Source organism: Pseudophryne corroboree, chromosome 8 (genome assembly GCF_028390025.1).
Source record: "Pseudophryne corroboree isolate aPseCor3 chromosome 8, aPseCor3.hap2, whole genome shotgun sequence".
NCBI classification, from domain to species: domain Eukaryota; kingdom Metazoa; phylum Chordata; class Amphibia; order Anura; family Myobatrachidae; genus Pseudophryne; species Pseudophryne corroboree.
This window is the reverse complement of record NC_086451.1, coordinates 3,612,953-3,633,453: the sequence shown is the minus strand read 5'-3', so window position 1 is coordinate 3,633,453 and position 20,501 is coordinate 3,612,953. Positions and strand designations below refer to the sequence as shown.

The 20,501-nt window shown below is 47.7% G+C and overlaps 1 protein-coding gene across 2 annotated transcripts in view; it reads right to left on the bottom strand.

Annotated features, from left to right (window-relative positions):
- The window catches only part of CCDC187 (coiled-coil domain containing 187), a 150,986-nt gene that overhangs the window by 121,916 nt on the left and 8,569 nt on the right, over positions 1 to 20,501 (bottom strand). Inside the window, exons 4-10 of one of the 2 annotated variants that reach the window (XM_063935828.1) lie at positions 16,570 to 16,669; positions 13,775 to 13,871; positions 12,013 to 13,079; positions 10,895 to 11,002; positions 8,701 to 8,832; positions 8,016 to 8,563; positions 3,264 to 3,346 (exon numbers count right to left, since the gene is read on the bottom strand). In XM_063935828.1, coding sequence (XP_063791898.1) covers positions 3,264 to 3,346; positions 8,016 to 8,563; positions 8,701 to 8,832; positions 10,895 to 11,002; positions 12,013 to 13,079; positions 13,775 to 13,871; positions 16,570 to 16,669 — 2,135 coding nt within the window. The remainder of the gene's footprint in view (positions 1 to 3,263; positions 3,347 to 8,015; positions 8,564 to 8,700; positions 8,833 to 10,894; positions 11,003 to 12,012; positions 13,080 to 13,774; positions 13,872 to 16,569; positions 16,670 to 20,501) is intronic. The other variant, XM_063935829.1, reaches the window with a different exon arrangement.

Below are 20,501 nucleotides of genomic sequence, written 5' to 3'. Positions count from 1 at the left end.
ATACAGGTTACAGTATAATGTTCAGTAAATGGCCGGTCACTGTACAGTACAGCTGTAGAACGGCTGGACATTATAATGCAGGTTACAGTACAATGCTCAGTAAATGGCCGGTCACTGTACAGTATAGCTGTAGAACTGCTGGACATTATAATACAGGTTACAGTATAATGCTCAGTAAATGGCCGGTCACTGTACAGTATAGCTGTAGAACTGCCGGATATTATAATACAGGTTACAGTATAATGCACAGTAAGTGGCCGGTCACTGTACAGTACAGCTGTAGAACTGCCGGATATTATAATACAGGTTACAGTATAATGCTCAGTAAATGGCCGGTCACTGTACAGTATAGCTGTAGAACTGCTGGACATTATAATGCAGGTTACAGTACAATGCTCAGTAAATGGCCGGTCACTGTACAGTACAGCTGTAGAACTGCCGGATATTATAATACAGGTTACAGTATAATGCTCAGTAAATGGCCGGTCACTGTACAGTATAGCTGTAGAACTGCCGGATATTATAATACAGGTTACAGTATAATGCTCAGTAAATGGCCGGTCACTGTACAGTACAGCTGTAGAACTGCCGGATATTATAATACAAATTACAGTATAATGCTCAGTAAATGGCCGGTCACTGGACAGTATAGCTGTAGAACTGCCGGACATTATAATACAGGTTACAGTATAATGCACAGTAAATGGCCGGTCACTGTAAGATATAGCTGTATAATTGCTGGACATTATAATACAGGTTACAGTATAATGGCCGGTCACTGTACGGTATAGCTGTATAATTGCTGGACATTATAATACAGGTTACAGTATAATGGCCGTCACTGTAAGATATAGCTGTATAATTGCTGGACATTATAATACAGGTTACAGTATAATGGGTGGTCACTGTACAGTACAGCTGTATAATTGCTGGACATTATAATACAGGTTACAGTATAATGGTCGGTCACTGTACGGTATAGCTGTATAATTGCTGGACATTATAATACAGGTTACGGTATAATGGCTGGTCACTGTACTGTACAGCTGTATAATTGCTGGACATTATAATACAGGTAACAGTATAATGGCCGGTCACTGTACGGTACAGCTGTATAATTGCTGGACATTATAATACAGGTTACAGTATAATGGCCGGTCACTGTACGGTACAGCTGTATAATTGCTGGACATTATAATACAGGTTACAGTATAATGGCCGTCACTGTACGGTATAGCTGTATAATTTCTGGACATTATAATACAGGTTACAGTATAATGGCCGGTCACTGTACGGTATAGCTGTATAATTTCTGGACATTATAATACAGGTTACAGTATAATGGCCGGTCACTGTACGGTATAGCTGTATAATTGCTGGACATTATAATACAGGTTACAGTATAATGGCCGGTCACTGTACGGTATAGCTGTATAATTGCTGGACATTCTAATACAGGTTACAGTATAATGGCCGGTCACTGTACGGTATAGCTGTATAATTGCTGGACATTCTAATACAGGTTACAGTATAATGGCCGGTCACTGTACGGTATAGCTGTATAATTGCTGGACATTCTAATACAGGTTACAGTATAATGGCCGGTCACTGTACGGTATAGCTGTATAATTGCTGGACATTATAATACAGGTTACAGTATAATGGCCGGTCACTGTACGGTATAGCTGTATAATTGCTGGACATTATAATACAGGTTACAGTATAATGGCCGGTCACTGTACGGTATAGCTGTATAATTGCTGGACATTATAATACAGGTTACAGTATAATGGCCGGTCACTGTACGGTACAGCTGTATAATTGCTGGACATTATAATACAGGTTACAGTATAATGGCCGGTCACTGTACGGTACAGCTGTATAATTGCTGGACATTATAATACAGGTTACAGTATAATGGCCGGTCACTGTACGGTACAGCTGTATAATTTCTGGACATTATAATACAGGTTACAGTATAATGGCCGGTCACTGTACGGTACAGCTGTATAATTGCTGGACATTATAATACAGGTTACAGTATAATGGCCGGTCACTGTACGGTACAGCTGTATAATTGCTGGACATTATAATACAGGTTACAGTATAATGGCCGGTCACTGTACGGTATAGCTGTATAATTGCTGGACATTATAATACAGTTTACAGTATAATGGGTGGTCACTGTACGGTATAGCTGTATAATTGCTGGACATTATAATACAGGTTACAGTATAATGGCCGTCACTGTACGGTATAGCTGTATAATTGCTGGACATTATAATACAGTTTACAGTATAATGGGTGGTCACTGTACGGTATAGCTGTATAATTGCTGGACATTATAATACAGTTTACAGTATAATGGGTGGTCACTGTACGGTACAGCTGTATAATTGCTGGACATTATAATACAGGTTACAGTATAATGGCCGGTCACTGTACGGTACAGCTGTATAATTGCTGGACATTATAATACAGGTTACAGTATAATGGCCAGTCACTGTACGGTATAGCTGTATAATTGCTGGACATTATAATACAGGTTACAGTATAATGGCCGTCACTGTACGGTATAGCTGTATAATTGCTGGACATTATAATACAGGTTACAGTATAATGGCCGTCACTGTACGGTATAGCTGTATAATTTCTGGACATTATTATACAGGTTACAGTATAATGGCCGGTCACTGTACGGTATAGCTGTATAATTTCTGGACATTATAATACAGGTTACAGTATAATGGCCGGTCACTGTACGGTATAGCTGTATAATTGCTGGACATTATAATACAGGTTACAGTATAATGGGTGGTCACTGTACGGTATAGCTGTATAATTGCTGGACATTATAATACAGGTTACAGTATAATGGCCGGTCACTGTACGGTATAGCTGTATAATTGCTGGACATTATAATACAGTTTACAGTATAATGGGTGGTCACTGTACGGTATAGCTGTATAATTGCTGGACATTATAATACAGGTTACAGTATAATGGCCGTCACTGTACGGTATAGCTGTATAATTGCTGGACATTATAATACAGGTTACAGTATAATGGCCGGTCACTGTACGGTACAGCTGTATAATTGCTGGACATTATAATACAGGTTACAGTATAATGGCCGGTCACTGTACGGTATAGCTGTATAATTGCTGGACATTATAATACAGGTTACAGTATAATGGCCGTCACTGTACGGTATAGCTGTATAATTGCTGGACATTATAATACAGGTTATACAGGCTCATTACCTGGATCCATCTCTCAGCAGCTCAGAGGACGTTACGTGAAGCCACGAGTGGTCTTTCCTGGCATTCTCCAGATGTCCCGTTACCTGCAGGTCACATCTGTGTTACTACCAGACTCACAGATAGGGGCAAATCCCTGCACTGACCCCCTAGTAGATCACCCCCCCCCCCCCCCCCCCCATATCTATAAGGTCACCTCTGAGGCTCTCTCTCCATAGTGAATACAGCTAGCTGTAACCTGGCTATGGGGCGTCTATCAGTGTAAGAAATAGTGGACTACTGATTACTGAACTAAGGGTCTCATTCATGTTTGTACGCTATGGGCGGTTATCGGCAGGCTGCGCATGTGCTGTGATCGCAATGCGCATGCACCAAGGTGTCGCTATGATCCCGCTCGCAGTGAGGATTTCATGGAGAAGTGACAGGAAGTTAGCGTTTGGAGGTGTCATGGCCGTTTTCAGGGTGTGTATTTGGCGCCAGCTGCGAGCTCGTACGTGCTAAACATGGCCCTAGCATCGCTGCTGCCACGTTGAGTCTGCGCAGCCACAGATCAGCCCTTAGCCCTGATGTCCTCCATATTTGCGTTTAGGATGCAAATGTGTATGCAGTTGCAAATGAGTGTGCGATGGCTCCGGCTCTTGTCATTCCTGGCCGGCAGCGTCACTGGCTAAAATGGCAAGCTCCGTAGCCCAGAGACTCGCAATTACATCTGTGTACACACATGATTTAGGCCCAAAATTCCCCCAACAACACGAATGGATGACCCTGAGCCAGTGACACATATGCGTCTCAGCGTCTCCTCCTGTGTCAGCGGGGGAATATGTAACCGGGGGACATGGACGCTCCTACAGCTTTCCTGGTACTTCCTCCTATTGTAAAAATACAGATCATAAAAACGACAGTTAATAGATCCGACTTTTCTTTACCTTCAGGATATTTTCCAGCTTTATAATTTATCCTCAGAAATCTGCTGTTCAGCTCTGGGGGCTATGTAATAGGGTCTGAGTCCGCAGAGGGCGGGATGCCGGCCAATCTCGCTTTTTCTTAAAGCGCCAATCATTTACAAGGCAAAATGTTACCTTGTAAATGATTGCCGCTTTAACAAAACATCAGAGATCAACCGGCATCCCGCACCACTTGGATCCTATTACATATGCCCCACTGTCTTTGCCCCTATTACATATGCCCCCCAGTCATTGCCTCTATTACATATGCCCCCCAGTCTTTGCCCCTATTACATATGCCCCCCTGTCTTTGCCCCTATTACATATGCCCCCCAGTATTTGCCCCTATTACATATGCCCCCATTTCACCCACTGTGCTTCATTCCCTCCACACACAGTGAATTTACACTTCCTTCTATGTTGAACACATCCTGTCTGCTCCTTATTACCCCCAGCATTACCTGACCACAGCGCTGTGTGTACCTCGGAGTGTACGTGTCACAGTATATAATATATATTTCTATTTGATCGTTTCTTTTTATACATTTCCCCCTCTTGAAGCTTCAGTGCAGCTTCACCAGGATTACACACGGGGGCCTCATTCACATGTGGCTGTTGGTGCGATTGCTGACACTATTTTTTGTTGTCCGCTGACACATCGCTACCATCATGGCACATCGGGTCATGGCGCAGAGTCTGAGTGTCTCTGACAGGCGGAGCTGCTCTCCCGGGACGCTGAGGGCTCTCCAGTGCTAATTCATGCACGGCCAGAAAACGCGTCTGAGCGGCCATGGCATGCCTGCGTTTGGACGACCACTCCCTGTTACCCTCCCCCAATCGCTGCCTACCTGTCACTCGCTCTGCGACTAGTACCTCGGTGTGGCTACCATCACTATTCAATCGCTGCACGTGCGCACTGCGGCTCAGACGCATACACAGTAAGAAACCACTGACCGATTTGCCCTCTAATTCATATTAGCTGTAGCTCTTTGCAGATGAGGCTCAGGTCATATTTGAGGTGATTCCTATTCCCTAAATGCCCCGTCACCTGTGTTATATACCTGTACCAAGCCCACCACTCATCTACTCTAGGTGCCTTTTCAATCTTTTGTAAATTTATTTACAAAAGAAAAAAAATAGATAAAATGAAACGTTCTATGTTGGAACCATTTCCTAGTTTATATCTGGAACGTGGAAATCCCCAGAGGAACACATTGCTGTCTGATCTGTCACATAGTTATAGTTCTTTACACTGGAGGCTTATAACAAACTCCGTCAGCGTGTTACTGGCATCTCTCCCACGTACCACACAGCGGGAATCCTCTACCCTGCTGTCTTCCCACTGGCCAGGTGTGACTCTCCAATACACGCACCACGCCCTCCCCATATCCCATCCTTCCCGAACACGCCGTGCCCTGCCAGTGCCACACGCCATGCCCTCTGACATAATTTGTTTCAGGGCACACATGTGGTTTGGGAGACTCTGTGTCCCTGACACAAGGTCACCATACGTTATTCCTATAAGTGCTTGTATTTTACACTCAGTTCCCTGTGGGTGCTCTTCCTAAATGTGTATCTTCTAGATGTGGTTGCACCTTCTTCTGGGTGTGGCTTCCTAGGCGTGTATATATGCTCTCTCATAGACGTGTTCTGTTACTTATACAATATGGTCTTTTGGTGATCTAGATGTGGTTGTGTGTTCTACACGAGACGATCCCTGGGAAGTGTAATCTGGATGTGGTTTTGTTACTTATACAATATGGTCTTTGGGTGATCTAGATGTGGTTGTGTGTTCTACACGAGACGATCCCTGGGAAGTGTAATCTGGATGTGGCTTTGTTACTTATACAATATGGTCTTTGGGTGATCTAGATGTGGTTGTGTGTTCTACACGAGACGATCCCTGGGAAGTGTAATCTGGATGTGGCTTTGTTACTTATACAATATGGTCTTTGGGTGATCTAGATGTGGTTGTGTGTTCTACATAAAACGATCCCTGGGAAGTGTAATCTGGATGTGGTTTTGTTACTTATACAATATGGTCTTTGGGTGATCTAGATGTGGTTGTGTGTTCTACATAAGACGATCCCTGGGAAGTGTAATCTGGATGTGGCTTTGTTACTTATACAATATGGTCTTTGGGTGATCTAGATGTGGTTGTGTGTTCTACATAAGACGATCCCTGGGAAGTGTAATCTGGATGTGGTTTTGTTACTTATACAATATGGTCTTTGGGTGATCTAGATGTGGTTGTGTGTTCTACATAAGACGATCCCTGGGAAGTGTAATCTGGATGTGGCTTTGTTACTTATACAATATGGTCTTTGGGTGATCTAGATGTGGTTGTGTGTTCTACATAAGACGATCCCTGGGAAGTGTAATCTGGATGTGGTTTTGTTACTTATACAATATGGTCTTTGGGTGATCTAGATGTGGTTGTGTGTTCTACACGAGACGATCCCTGGGAAGTGTAATCTGGATGTGGTTTTGTTACTTATACAATATGGTCTTTGGGTGATCTAGATGTTGTTGTGAGTTCTACACAAGACAATCCCTGGGAAGTGTAATCTGGATGTGGCTTTGTTACTTATACAATATGGTCTTTGGGTGATCTAGATGTGGTTGTGTGTTCTACACGAGACGATCCCTGGGAAGTGTAATCTGGATGTGGCTTTGTTACTTATACAATATGGTCTTTGGGTGATCTAGATGTGGTTGTGTGTTCTACATAAGACGATCCCTGGGAAGTGTAATCTGGATGTGGCTTTGTTACTTATACAATATGGTCTTTGGGTGATCTAGATGTGGTTGTGTGTTCTACATAAGACGATCCCTGGGAAGTGTAATCTGGATGTGGTTTTGTTACTTATACAATATGGTCTTTGGGTGATCTAGATGTGGTTGTGTGTTCTACACGAGACGATCCCTGGGAAGTGTAATCTGGATGTGGCTTTGTTACTTATACAATATGGTCTTTGGGTGATCTAGATGTGGTTGTGTGTTCTACATAAGACGATCCCTGGGAAGTGTAATCTGGATGTGGCTTTGTTACTTATACAATATGGTCTTTGGGTGATCTTCTAGATGTGGTTGTGAGTTCTACAAAAGACAATCCCTGGGAAATGTAATCTGGATGTGGTTTTGTTACTTATACAATATGGTCTTTGGGTGATCTAGATGTGGTTGTGAGTTCTACACAAGACAATCCCTGGGAAGTGTAATCTGGATGTGGCTTTGTTACTTATACAATATGGTCTTTGGGTGATCTAGATGTGGTTGTGTGTTCTACAGAGACGTTCCATGGGAAGTGTAATCTGGATGTGGTTTTGTTACTTATACAATATGGTCTTTGGGTGATCTAGATGTGGTTGTGTGTTCTACACGAGACGATCCCTGGGAAGTGTAATCTGGATGTGGTTTTGTTACTTATACAATATGGTCTTTGGGTGATCTAGATGTGGTTGTGTGTTCTACATAAGACGATCCCTGGGAAGTGTAATCTGGATGTGGCTTTGTTACTTATACAATATGGTCTTTGGGTGATCTTCTAGATGTGGTTGTGAGTTCTACAAAAGACAATCTCTGGGAAGTGTAATCTGAATGTGGTTTTGTTACTTATACAATATGGTCTTTGGGTGATCTTCTAGATGTGGTTGTGTGTTCTACAGAAGACGTTCCCCGGGTAGTGTAATGTGGATGTGGTTTTGTTACTTATACAATATGGTCTTTGGGTGATCTTCTAGATGTGGTTGAGTGTTCTACACAAGACGTTCCCTGGGAAGTGTAATCTGGATGTGGTTTTATTACTTACACAAGGCTGCAGTTGACTGCTCCTGCTGCATGTAACCATGCCTATAGAACGTCTCCTTGGTGGAAACGCGTCTCTCTGCTTTCTCAGTACGCTGTAGAGTTGCTCTCGTCTTATATGCATGGCTTTAACCATCTTCCTCCGGTTTTCACGCTGCACCTTCTGTCTCTCTATAGTCTTCTTCTTCATAAAGCTCCTGACCTCCTCAACACTGTAACCACGCGTTTTGCTGCTTTTTGGCTGATCTTCCTCATCCTGTCTGATGTTCTCCTTTCCAGTGGATCTCTTCTCCTGGTTATTCAATGCTACATGGGGTCGCTTTGGAGAAACACTTTTTGCTCTAACATCTTCTATGTTCTCTTTATCTCTACCCATCATCCTGTGTGTGCATCTTGCTCCCTTATTTCCATCTGAGACCTCAGTTAGGACCTGGTATGGACCTCTGCTTTGCTTGTTGCCAACACCTCCCGCTGATTCTCGGTGACATGGCTGACGCCTCTCCTCTGGCTGGCTTTGTGCCACTGCTTTACGGCGCGTCATTCCGTCACTTCCTGCAAAACAGGGAACGCAACAAAAACCTGCAGAACATGTCATGCTGAAGCACACGTGCGCAGTGTAATCAACCATGTAAGGAGAAAACTCATATTGTAATGTATATTTGCGGATAGCCCTCATGGCTATGAGATACCTTCTTGAAGGCTTTGATAGGAGTCTGTCTTAGTCACACGCCGTCTCATTGCTGTGACCGTCGAGGGCCCGAGCAACTGCTGGACAAGTTTCTGGCCTTCCCTCCAGGCAGACGCTCCGTAGAGATCAAGTCCTGAGGATACAGAGAAAGGCGGGGCTCATGGGATGATTTCATACTCTGAGAGGTGACCTCATTTGTACTGCCACTTCCATGCACCTAGCTAACGTCACAGCACACAGGGTAACAGCTATTAGTGGAAAATGCACATTTTTAAATATGACATTTATTGGGAGTGAGGCAGAGGTGCACGCGGGTTCATCTGTCACCACCGGACGTGTCTCCGAGCTGGAAGGACGCAACTATACAGTATGTAACTAAGCAGCGTTTCCACCTGCGGCTGAGGGGACATTACTGGGTGGCGATGGTGTGCTCACCGAAGATACTGAGGGTGCGTCAGGAGCATGTAAACTCTCTGTTACCATCTACGATACGACTGGTTCGGCCATGTGCACCGATAATGGTGTACACATGCCTACACCTTGCCATGGAGGCACAGCTCCAGGCGTAGATCCCTGCCCGCTATAAGATCAACTAACGGGAACTTAAAAAAAATAAACTATATTGGTTTTGAAGGTTTTATTTTATTATTAATGCAAATCACCTGTTTCATCAAAGTAGCCAGATTCTGCAAAGACACAAGTGTAGCTTTCAGAAAAGAAACACAACCCCATCACTCCTCACGCTGCGCTTAAAGTGTTACTTCGTAGCCAAACTGCAAATTAATATTTCGTTAACTGCAGCAAATTTTCCACTCTGCTCCAATTCATCAAATTCCGTGGGATGGTGACGCCAACCTTTGAACTCCAATTCATCTTATCTGCGGCTCTGTCCTGGCATCACCACTGACAGAAACTAATGACCAAAAAAGAGTGTCTGACACTGAGGATTGTAATGACAAATGCGTTAGCAGGCCCTGATCTTAGGGGCTAGTCTCTGCGGGATACAAACCATTTCTCAAATAATCCATTACATCACAAAATTTTATATTTCATGCATTTTAAACACCCACAATCCCTCTCATTATGTTCATTCTGCCGATACCACATGTAACTGGGCCTTAACGTTTACATTTGCCCCCTAAAATGTTTCCTCTTGTCATGTCTGACACAAAGGACGCGGCAACGCTTGCCCAAAGGTCAGCTGGAGAGAGGAGACCGGTCTGATGTCGCTGGAGCCACATCAGCCCTGAATTTATGATGGAACAGTTTGTCGTTCTAGAAGCACCATCGCCCGTACAGTCTTTATAACTTGCAACATGGCCTGTGTTATAAAGTAATTTCTCTGCCGAGTATTTTTCTTTCTACGGGTGTCTCCGAATATTTTATTATTTGGTTTTATTTTAATTAGTATTGTTAGTGTATTATATCACTTTATGGTAGACTAGGGAGGCCAATCCCGGATATCAGGATTGAAAAATTATCAATCCCGGGATTCCAAGGGGTTGGATTGAAGATTTTAAAATTAAAATCTTCAGTGCCCCCACGCCCTTCCCGGACCCGCCCAGTCCACAGAACTACTCACCATCCTCTGGGAGCGCGTGCAGTCCAGGCAGCGCAGGCAACTGGCGACGGCGCAGCGTGACCTCTGACCGCTCTGTGCGCACAGCTGGTGCAGGGGGAGCCGGGCCGCGTCTGAGCCTCCTGAGGACGCTCAACGCTGCCTGGCATTGAAAAAAACAAGGGGGCTTATTAGAAGATTCAATCCCGGACAATTTTAAGACTAAATCCCAGGATCTTGCTGATCGCCTTGGTAGACCAAGTGGAGTGATCGGATCTATGGCTGATCTGCTCGCGGTCTGGCCGCAGCAGAACGGCCGACTTGCACAATTGGACTGGCCAAATCACTAAATGGAGGGGAAACGGGCAAAACACCTACATAGCCAGTAAGGGAGGAGGAGAGAGCGTGGCCGGCTGCAATCCTCACTCTCTGCCCCATACACACACCACAGACTCCGTCTTACGTGCTATGTAGATAATGGACATGCAGTGACGTTGTAATACACAGAATACGTGACAGTGACATTTCCAGACAACACATGGAAGCCGGCAATGTCTCTGGCCTGGGAGAGACACTGTATTGTGCTGATCATCTCTGGAGTTACCATGGTCCCAGCTCACAGATATCCTGCACTCACCGCGTTTTCTCTCCGTCGTCTCTGGCAACGGGGACCTAAAGATCAGTTTCCTGGAAGCGGGGCTCTTGCTTTTCGCTTCTTTCCCACTGTCTTTGTGGCATCTGCCTGCTGACGGAAAACACCCGTTATACAGCGGACATAGAAGATGAGAAGGCAAAGGGCGATCACGCCAAATACTGATGTGATTTCTTCTTCTGTTCAGTCACTCTGCATTTTGTTAATTGATAAAAATAATCTATTTATGAAAGCATTCGCACTTTGCAGCATTTCTTCCACACCTGCCTAAAACTTTTGCACAGTACTGTGTATATAAATTTATTACCAGTTATTTATATAGCGCGCACATATTCCGCAGCGCTGTACAAAGAATATTTGCTCATTCACATCAGTCCCTGCTCCAGTGGAGCTTACAATCTATATTCCCCATCACATGTACACACACATTCACACTAGAGTTCATTTTGTTGGGATCCAGTTAACCTACCAGTATATATTTGGCTTGTGGGAGGAAACCGGAGTACCCGGAGGAAACCCACGCAAGTACGGGGAGAAGATACAAACTCCACACAGTTAGGGCCACTGATGTATGAAGCCCATTATATGCCTCCCACTCTTGTTACCCCTCCCCCATTATAACACCAGTGTGGTCTGTATCTCTATGTCTGCATACACTGACCTTTGTTGTACTGAGCTCTGATCCTGAGAGAGTGACCCCGCACTATACACATCTCAGTGCTCCCAGGAAACGCATTGCGGAGCCCACCAGGGTGTGGCGGCTGTCACAGACACGCAGTAACAAATGTGACATGTGGCATGAAAACCCGGCAGTTGTGAAGGGGTTAATCTATGAGCATTTCTAAATGTTTCCCTGAGCAATTACCTAAATACTGACCCGTTTCTCCTTTCTCCCCCGCCCTGGGAGAAGCACTGCGGTGATGAATGGCCTCCTGGCTAACGCAGCTTCCAACTCAATCCCAATATGAAATACGCCACTCAGAGCATTTCCACAGTAGATCTACTCTAGCTGACAATTAGAAGGATGAAGTGTCCTCAGCAGTAAATAAAATCTCTGCTTTGTTGGACCAGTCACACAGGGAGGAAGGAGAGGACATTCTTACCTTTGCAAATGGTCGGCTGCAGTCCAAATGTCACCTTGCAGACTTTCCGCGTCATCCCCGGTCTCCGCGTGCGCTCTGGATCTGGAAGGGATTTGGTTTGATTCCTCTTGAGTGCATCTTGTCGCCTTTTTTGTTCTCGGATCCTCTCCTTCAGTCTTTCAAGCTTGTTTGTAGGAGATCTGCTCTTCAGGTAGACCAGTTTCTGAGCGTAGAGGCCGGCCTTTGGGGTGAGCAGAGGAGAAGGAGCCTCTGGTGACAGACAAGTTCTTATCTCAGGCTGAGTATGACTGACAGATAGTGGAGAGGTCCCACGTGGATCAGAAATATAAGCGTGATTCATGGGTTGTGGATGGTGGCCTGGGAGAAACAAACCAAGTCCTTCCGGAACCTGCTCAGCGTGCTCTTCTAAGGAGCGCCTTCCATCCATACGATGATCTTCTAAGGAGTGTCTTCCAACCACACCTTGCTCTTCTAAGGAGCGTCTTCCATCCATACTATGATCTTCTAAGGAGCGTCTTCCATCTAAGCCCTGTTCTTCTAAGAAGCATCTTCCATCCATTCCCTGCTCTTCTAAGGAGCGTCTTCCATCCCTACTATGATCTTCTAAGGAGCGTCTTCCATCCCTACTATGATCTTCTAAGGAGCGTCTTCCATCCCTACTATGATCTTCTAAGGAGCGTCTTCCATCCATACTATGATCTTCTAAGGAGCGTCTTCCATCCATACTATGATCTTCTAAGGAGCGTCTTCCATGCATACTATGATCTTCTACGGAGCGTCTTTCATTCACTCCCTGCTCTACTAAGAAGCATCTTCCATCCACTCCCTGCTCTTCTAAGAAGGATCTACCGTCCATGTCCCGGCCACCACAGTAATCATCCTGCATTCCCGTTCCCAAAGTGTTTTCGTGACAGGTTCTGATGCTAGGTTTTGCAGCATTCGTTCCACCTGGATTACAGATAAACAAGGCTGGTCTATCTCGGTGTGGTGACAATGTGAGTTTGCGCCTCCCTGAGAACCTGGGCGGAAGCTCCACAGTGGGAGTGGGGTGTCCGTCTTGTTCTTTGCTGAAAGTGACAAATAACAACCATACAGTAAAACATCTAGGTCAGCGTAGGTGTATTCAACAAAAGCCTGCAGCCCCCTGCGCCGCCTGCCCCTGGGAGACAGATATATGTTATGCCCTCTTCTGGGTGGCTTCCTTTACACCATCAGAAAGACCTTATTACACAGGCCAAGTCTTAATCTCCCGCTACTCAGAGGATGCCACATCTGCTACAGGAATTCCCCAAGAACTCAATATTCCCACCCATTGTATCGCATTTAACCGGAACCTGAGTGTGGTCAGCTGCCATTTACAGAGGAAAGCCCTGTCCTGTCCAGCTCTTCCATCAGTACTGATATACGCTGACCGCGACCGTCCTGTAAAGTCAGATGTCTTCATGCAAAATACTGCAAGCTGTCGCAAAACACGGAATGGCTCTACTGGAAGGTGGCGCCTTTTCCCTCACTGGTCAAATCATTTCTATAAGTCGCAAAGGCCGCAGGGGCTAACTAACTACACATATGTAGCGGTACGCAGCAAATACTGACCCCTCCTTAACCTAGGGCCACGGGACCATGTCACCTGAGAGTCAGGGTCACTGGTAGTGGTTGAATGGAGAGGGTATAACACGCATCCTCCGGCCATTTTCTCATCATGCGCTGCATCGGGGGAGAGGGAATGTAGCTGACCTATCAGAAACCCTGTAACATGTCCCACCTGTATATAGTGAAAGTCTGGTCAGGCTTCCTCCGGAACATTGGTTCTCTCCCTGGGGGCGAGTGGTCGCTGACTGCCGATGAGCAGGAATCCAGACCTGGACAAGGAGTAAGATCTGTGAGATGTGGCATCTGACCAGCGTTCTGCTCCCAGCCGGCTGTGCCCATATCACCCCCCGCCCTTACCACAGGGCAGGTTCCAACTTGCCCCAGTACACTATGCATCTACAAATGTGTTTCTGCAGAACCTAAACAAGTCCTGGCACCGGCTGCCATCAATAAAGGACTCTCGCACGCGTGGGCAACTTCTGTGCTATCCTACCCTTATGTCCTGCACGCCCTAAGCTGGGGGCAGTTACAGGACGCACATGGCAGGGGTATACTGGGGCCTCAGGCTGGGGGTAGTTACAGGACGCACATGGCAGGGGTATACTGGGACGCTCAGGCTGGGGTTAGTTACAGTACACACATGGCAGGGGTATACTGGGGCGCTCAGGCTGGGGGTAGTTACAGGACGCACATGGCAGGGGTATACTGGGGCCTCAGGCTGGGGGTAGTTACAGGACGCACATGGCAGGGGTATACTGGGGCGCTCAGGCTGGGAGCAGTTACAGGACGCACATGGCAGGGGTATACTGGGACGCTCAGGCTGGGGTTAGTTACAGTACACACATGGCAGGGGTATACTGGGACGCTCAGGCTGGGGGTAGTTACAGTACACACATGGCAGGGGTATACTGGGACGCTCAGGCTGGGGTTAGTTACAGTACACACATGGCAGGGGTATACTGGGACGCTCAGGCTGGGGGTAGTTACAGGACGCACATGGCAGGGGTATACTGGGGCCTCAGGCTGGGGGTAGTTACAGGACGCACATGGCAGGGGTATACTGGGATGCTCAGGCTGGGGGTAGTTACAGGACGCACATGGCAGGGGTATACTGGGGCCTCAGGCTGGGGGTAGTTACAGGACGCACATGGCAGGGGTATACTGGGACGCTCAGGATGGGGGTAGTTACAGGATGCACATGGCAGGGGTATACTGGGGCGCTCAGGCTGGGGGCAGTTACAGGATGCACATGGCAGGGGTATACTGCGGCGCTCAGGCTGGGGGTAGTTACAGGACACACATGGCAGGGGTATACTGGGACGCTCAGGATGGGGGTAGTTACAGGACGCACATGGCAGGGGTATACTGGGACGCTCAGGATGGGGGTAGTTACAGGATGCACATGGCAGGGGTATACTGGGACGCTCAGGCTGGGGGTAGTTACAGGACACACATGGCAGGGGTATACTGGGACGCTCAGGCTGGGGGTAGTTACAGGACGCACATGGCAGGGGTATACTGGGACGCTCAGGATGGGGGTAGTTACAGGATGCACATGGCAGGGGTATACTGGGGCGCTCAGGCTGGGGGCAGTTACAGGATGCACATGGCAGGGGTATACTGGGACGCTCAGACTGGGGGCAGTTACAGGATGCACATGGCAGGGGTATACTGGGACGCTCAGGCTGGGGGCAGTTACAGGATGCACATGGCAGGGGTATACTGGGACGCTCAGGCTGGGGGCAGTTACAGGATGCACATGGCAGGGGTATACTGGGACGCTCAGGCTGGGGGCAGTTACAGGATGCACATGGCAGGGGTATACTGGGACGCTCAGGCTGGGGGTAGTTACAGGATGCACATGGCAGGGGTATACTGGGACGCTCAGGCTGGGGGCAGTTACAGGATGCACATGGCAGGGGTATACTGGGACGCTCAGGCTGGGGGCAGTTACAGGATGCACATGGCAGGGGTATACTAGGGTGTTTATCCTGGGGGTAGTTACAGGATGCACATGGCAGGGGTATACTGGGACGCTCAGGCTGGGGGCAGTTACAGGATGCACATGGCAGGGGTATACTAGGGTGTTTATCCTGGGGGTAGTTACAGGATGCACATGGCAGGGGTATACTGGGACGCTCAGGCTGGGGGCAGTTACAGGATGCACATGGCAGGGGTATACTGGGGTGTTTATCCTGGGGGTAGTTACAGGATGCAAATGGCAGGGGTATACTGGGGTGTTTATCCTGGGGGTAGTTACAGGATGCACATGGCAGAGGTATACTGAGGCACTCAGGCTGGGGGCAGTTACAGGATGCACATGGCAGGGGTATACTGAGGCACTCAGGCTGGGGGCAGTTACAGGATGCACATGGCAGGGGTATACTGAGGCACTCAGGCTGGGGGTAGTTACAGGATGCACATGGCAGAGGTATACTGAGGCACTCAGGCTGGGGGCAGTTACAGGATGCACATGGCAGGGGTATACTGAGGCACTCAGGCTGGGGGCAGTTACAGGATGCACATGGCAGGGGTATACTGAGGCACTCAGGCTGGGGGTAGTTACAGGATGCACATGGCAGAGGTATACTGAGGCACTCAGGCTGGGGGCAGTTACAGGATGCACATGGCAGCGGTATACTGAGGCACTCAGGCTGGGGGCAGTTACAGGATGCACATGGCAGGGGTATACTGGGACGCTCAGGCTGGGGCAGTTATATGGGGATGTAGTCATGTGACCGGCATGCTGACTAGTAGGGACTATTCCCAGTCGTGTGTGTCCGCGACACCCATACAGTGGGAATAGATCCTGTGGCGAGCATAGCTCAGCACCGAGCCCGCAGTGTGCGTCCAGGATCCTGGCGTCGGTATGCTGACCGCCGGGATCCCGTTACATGTATTGTGTAAATCATTGTATAACATTCCCTCCGGATCACATCCGTCAGATCAGTACTGGATACATCTCACCAGAGAACGCGTCTCCGTCCAGCTGCAGCCTCCTGCGGATTCTCTGCGCCCGTGTACGACGCCGCTCCCTCATACCAGCGTTACTCTCTACCCTCTGTAACTGGGCAACACCGAGAACACAGGGTTACTGCAATACTATGAGGTCGCTGGGCCGCAGAGCAGCCCCTTACTACATTCAGCTGAATTTATATATATATATATATATATATATATATATATATATATATATATCTCCTAACTAGATCCAATTAGGATAAAAGGAGTGACATACTATTGTTACAGACTCCTATAGTATACTGTATGTAAATAGTGCAACTAGTGGCCCCTGGGTCAGCCCAATAAAGGGCCCATGGTATATGTAATAAGTGGAACTAGTGGCCCCTGGGTCAGCCCAATACAGGGCCCATGGTATATGTAATAAGTGGAACTAGTGGCCCCTGGGTCAGCCCAATACAGGGCCCATGGTATATGTAATAAGTGGAACTAGTGGCCCCTGGGTCAGCCCAATACAGGGCCCATGGTATATGTAATAAGTGGAACTAGTGGCCCCTGGGTCAGCCCAATACAGGGCCCATGGTATATGTAATAAGTGGAACTAGTGGCCCCTGGGTCATCTCCATACAGGGCCCATTGTATATGTAGTAAGTGGAACTAGTGGCCCCTGGGTCAGCCCAATACAGGGCCCATGGTATATGTAATAAGTGGAACTAGTGGCCCCTGGGTCAGCACAATACAGGGCCCATGGTATATGTAATAAGTGGAACTAGTGGCCCCTGGGTCATCCCCATACAGGGCCCATGGTATATGTAGTAAGTGGAACTAGTGGCCCCTGGGTCATCCCCAGACAGGGCCCATGGTATATGTAGTAAGTGGAACTAGTGGCCCCTGGGTCAGCACAATACAGGGCCCATGGTATATGTAATAAGTGGAACTAGTGGCCCCTGGGTCAGCACAATACAGGGCCCATGGTATATGTAATAAGTGGAACTAGTGGCCCCTGGGTCATCCCCATACAGGGCCCATGGTATATGTAGTAAGTGGAACTAGTGGCCCCTGGGTCATCCCCAGACAGGGCCCATGGTATATGTAGTAAGTGGAACTAGTGGCCCCTGGGTCAGCCACATACAGGGTCCATGGTATATGTAGTAAGTGGAACTAGTGGCCCTTGGGTCATCCCCATACAGGGCCCATGGTATATGTAGTAAGTGGAACTAGTGGCCCCTGAGTAATCCCCATACAGGGCCCATGGTATATGTAGTAAGTGGAACTAGTGGCCCCTGGGTCAGCACAATACAGGGCCCATGGTATATGTAATAAGTGGAACTAGTGGCCCCTGGGTCAGCACAATACAGGGCCTATGGTATATGTAATAAGTGGAACTAGTGGCCCCTGGGTCATCCCCATACAGGGCCCATGGTATATGCAGTAAGTGGAACTAGTGGCCCCTGGGTCATCCCCAGACAGGGCCCATGGTATATGTAGTAAGTGGAACTAGTGGCCCCTGGGTCATCCCCATAGAGGGCCCATGGTATATGCAGTAAGTGGAACTAGTGGCCCTTGGGTCATCCCCATACTGGGCCCATGCTATATGTAGTAAGTGGAACTAGTGGCCCCTGGGTCAGCCACATACAGGGCCCATGGTATATGTAGTAAGTGGAACTAGTGGCCCTTGGGTCATCCCCATACAGGGCCCATGGTATATGTAGTAAGTGGAACTAGTGGCCCCTGAGTAATCCCCATACAGGGCCCATGGAATATGTAAAAAGGTTCTTCCCACAATCCAAAACTTACTGATAGGTTAACTGGATTCAGATGATAACATTCTGTGAGTACAAGTGATTGATGGGGAATATACAGTAGAGTGTAAGCTCTGCTGGTGCAGGGATCTCTCTGTACAGCACTGCGGTATATGTGTCTGTCTATGTGATGGGGAATATAGAGTGTAAGCTCTGCTGGTGCAGGGACTGGTGTGACTGACATCCTCTCTGTACAGCGCTGCGGTATATGTGTGTGTCCATGTGATGGGGAATATAGAGTGTAAGCTCTGCTGGTGCAGGGACTGGTGTGAATGACATACTCTCTGTACAGCGCTGCGTATATGTGTGTGTACATGTGATGGGGAATATAGAGTGTAAGCTCTGCTGGTGCAGGGACTGGTGTGAGAGACATCCTCTCTGTACAGCGCTGCGGTATATGTGTGTCCATGTGATGGGGAATATAGAGTGTAAGCTCTGCTGGTGCAGGGACTGGTGTGAGTGACATCTTCTCTGTACAGCGCTGCGGTATATGTGTGTGTCCATGTGATGGGGAATATAGAGTGTAAGCTCTGCTGGTGCAGGGACTGGTGTGAGTGACATCTTCTCTGTACAGCGCTGCGGTATATGTGTGTGTCCATGTGATGGGGAATATAGAGTGTAAGCTCTGCTGGTGCAGGGACTGGTGTGAGTGACATCCTCTCTGTACAGCGCTGCGGTATATGTGTGTGTATATGTGATGGGGAATATAGAGTGTAAGCTCTGCCGGTGCAGGGACTGGTGTGAGTGATATCCTCTCTGTACAGCGCTGCGGTATATGTGTGTGTCCATGTGATGGGGAATATAGAGTGTAAGCTCTGCTGGTGCAGGGACTGGTGTGAGTGACATACTCTCTGTACAGCGCTGCGGTATATGGGTGTGTTCATGTGATGGGGAATATAGAGTGTAAGCTCTGCTGGTGCAGGGACTGGTGTGAGTGACATCCTCTCTGTACAGCGCTGCGGTATATGTGTGTGTCCATGTGATGGGGAATATAGAGTGTAAGCTCTGCTGGTGCAGGGACTGGTGTGAGTGACATACTCTCTGTACAGCGCTGCGGTATATGGGTGTGTTCATGTGATGGGGAATATAGAGTGTAAGCTCTGCTGGTGCAGGGACTGGTGTGACTGACATCCTCTCTGTACAGCACTGCGGTATATGTGTGTGTACATGTGATGGGGAATATAGAGTGTAAGCTCTGCTGGTGCAGGGACTGGTGTGACTGACATCCTCTCTGTACAGCGCTGCGGTATATGTGTGTCTATGTGATGGGGAATATAGAGTGTAAGCTCTGCTGGTGCAGGGACTGGTGTGAGTGACATCCTCTCTGTACAGTGCTGCGGTATATGTGTGTGTATATGTGATGGGGAATATAGAGTGTAAGCTCTGCTGGTGCAGGGACTGGTGTGAGTGACATCCTCTCTGTACAGCACTGCGGTATATGTGTGTGTACATGTGATGGGGAATATAGAGTGTAAGCTCTGCTGGTGCAGGGACTGGTGTGAGTGACATACTCTCTGTACAGCGCTGCGGTATATGTGTGTGTCCATGTGATGGGGAATATAGAGTGTAAGCTCTGCTGGTGCAGGGACTGGTGTGAGTGACATCCTCTCTGTACAGCGCTGCGGTATATGTGTGTGTCTATGTGATGGGGAATATAGAGTGTAAGCTCTGCTGGTGCAGGGACTGGTGTGACTGACATCCTCTCTGTACAGCACTGCGGTATATATGTGTGTCTATGTGATGGGGAATATAGAGTGTAAGCTCTGTTGGTGCAGGGACTGGTTTGACTGACATCCTCTCTGTACAGCGCTGCGGTATATGTGTGTGTACATGTGATGGGGAATATAAAGTGTGAGCTCTGCTGGTGCAGGGACTGGTGTGAGTGACATACTCTCTGTACAGCACTGCGGTATATGTGTGTGTACATGTGATGGGGAATATAGAGTGTAAGCTCTGCTGGTGCAGGGACTGGTGTGAGTGACATCCTCTCTGTACAGCGCTGCGGTATATGTGTGTGTACATGTGATGGGGAATATAGAGTGTAAGCTCTGCTGGTGTAGTGACTGGTGTGACTGACATACTCTCTGTACAGCGCTGCAGTATTTGTGTGTGTACATGTGATGGGGAATATAGAGT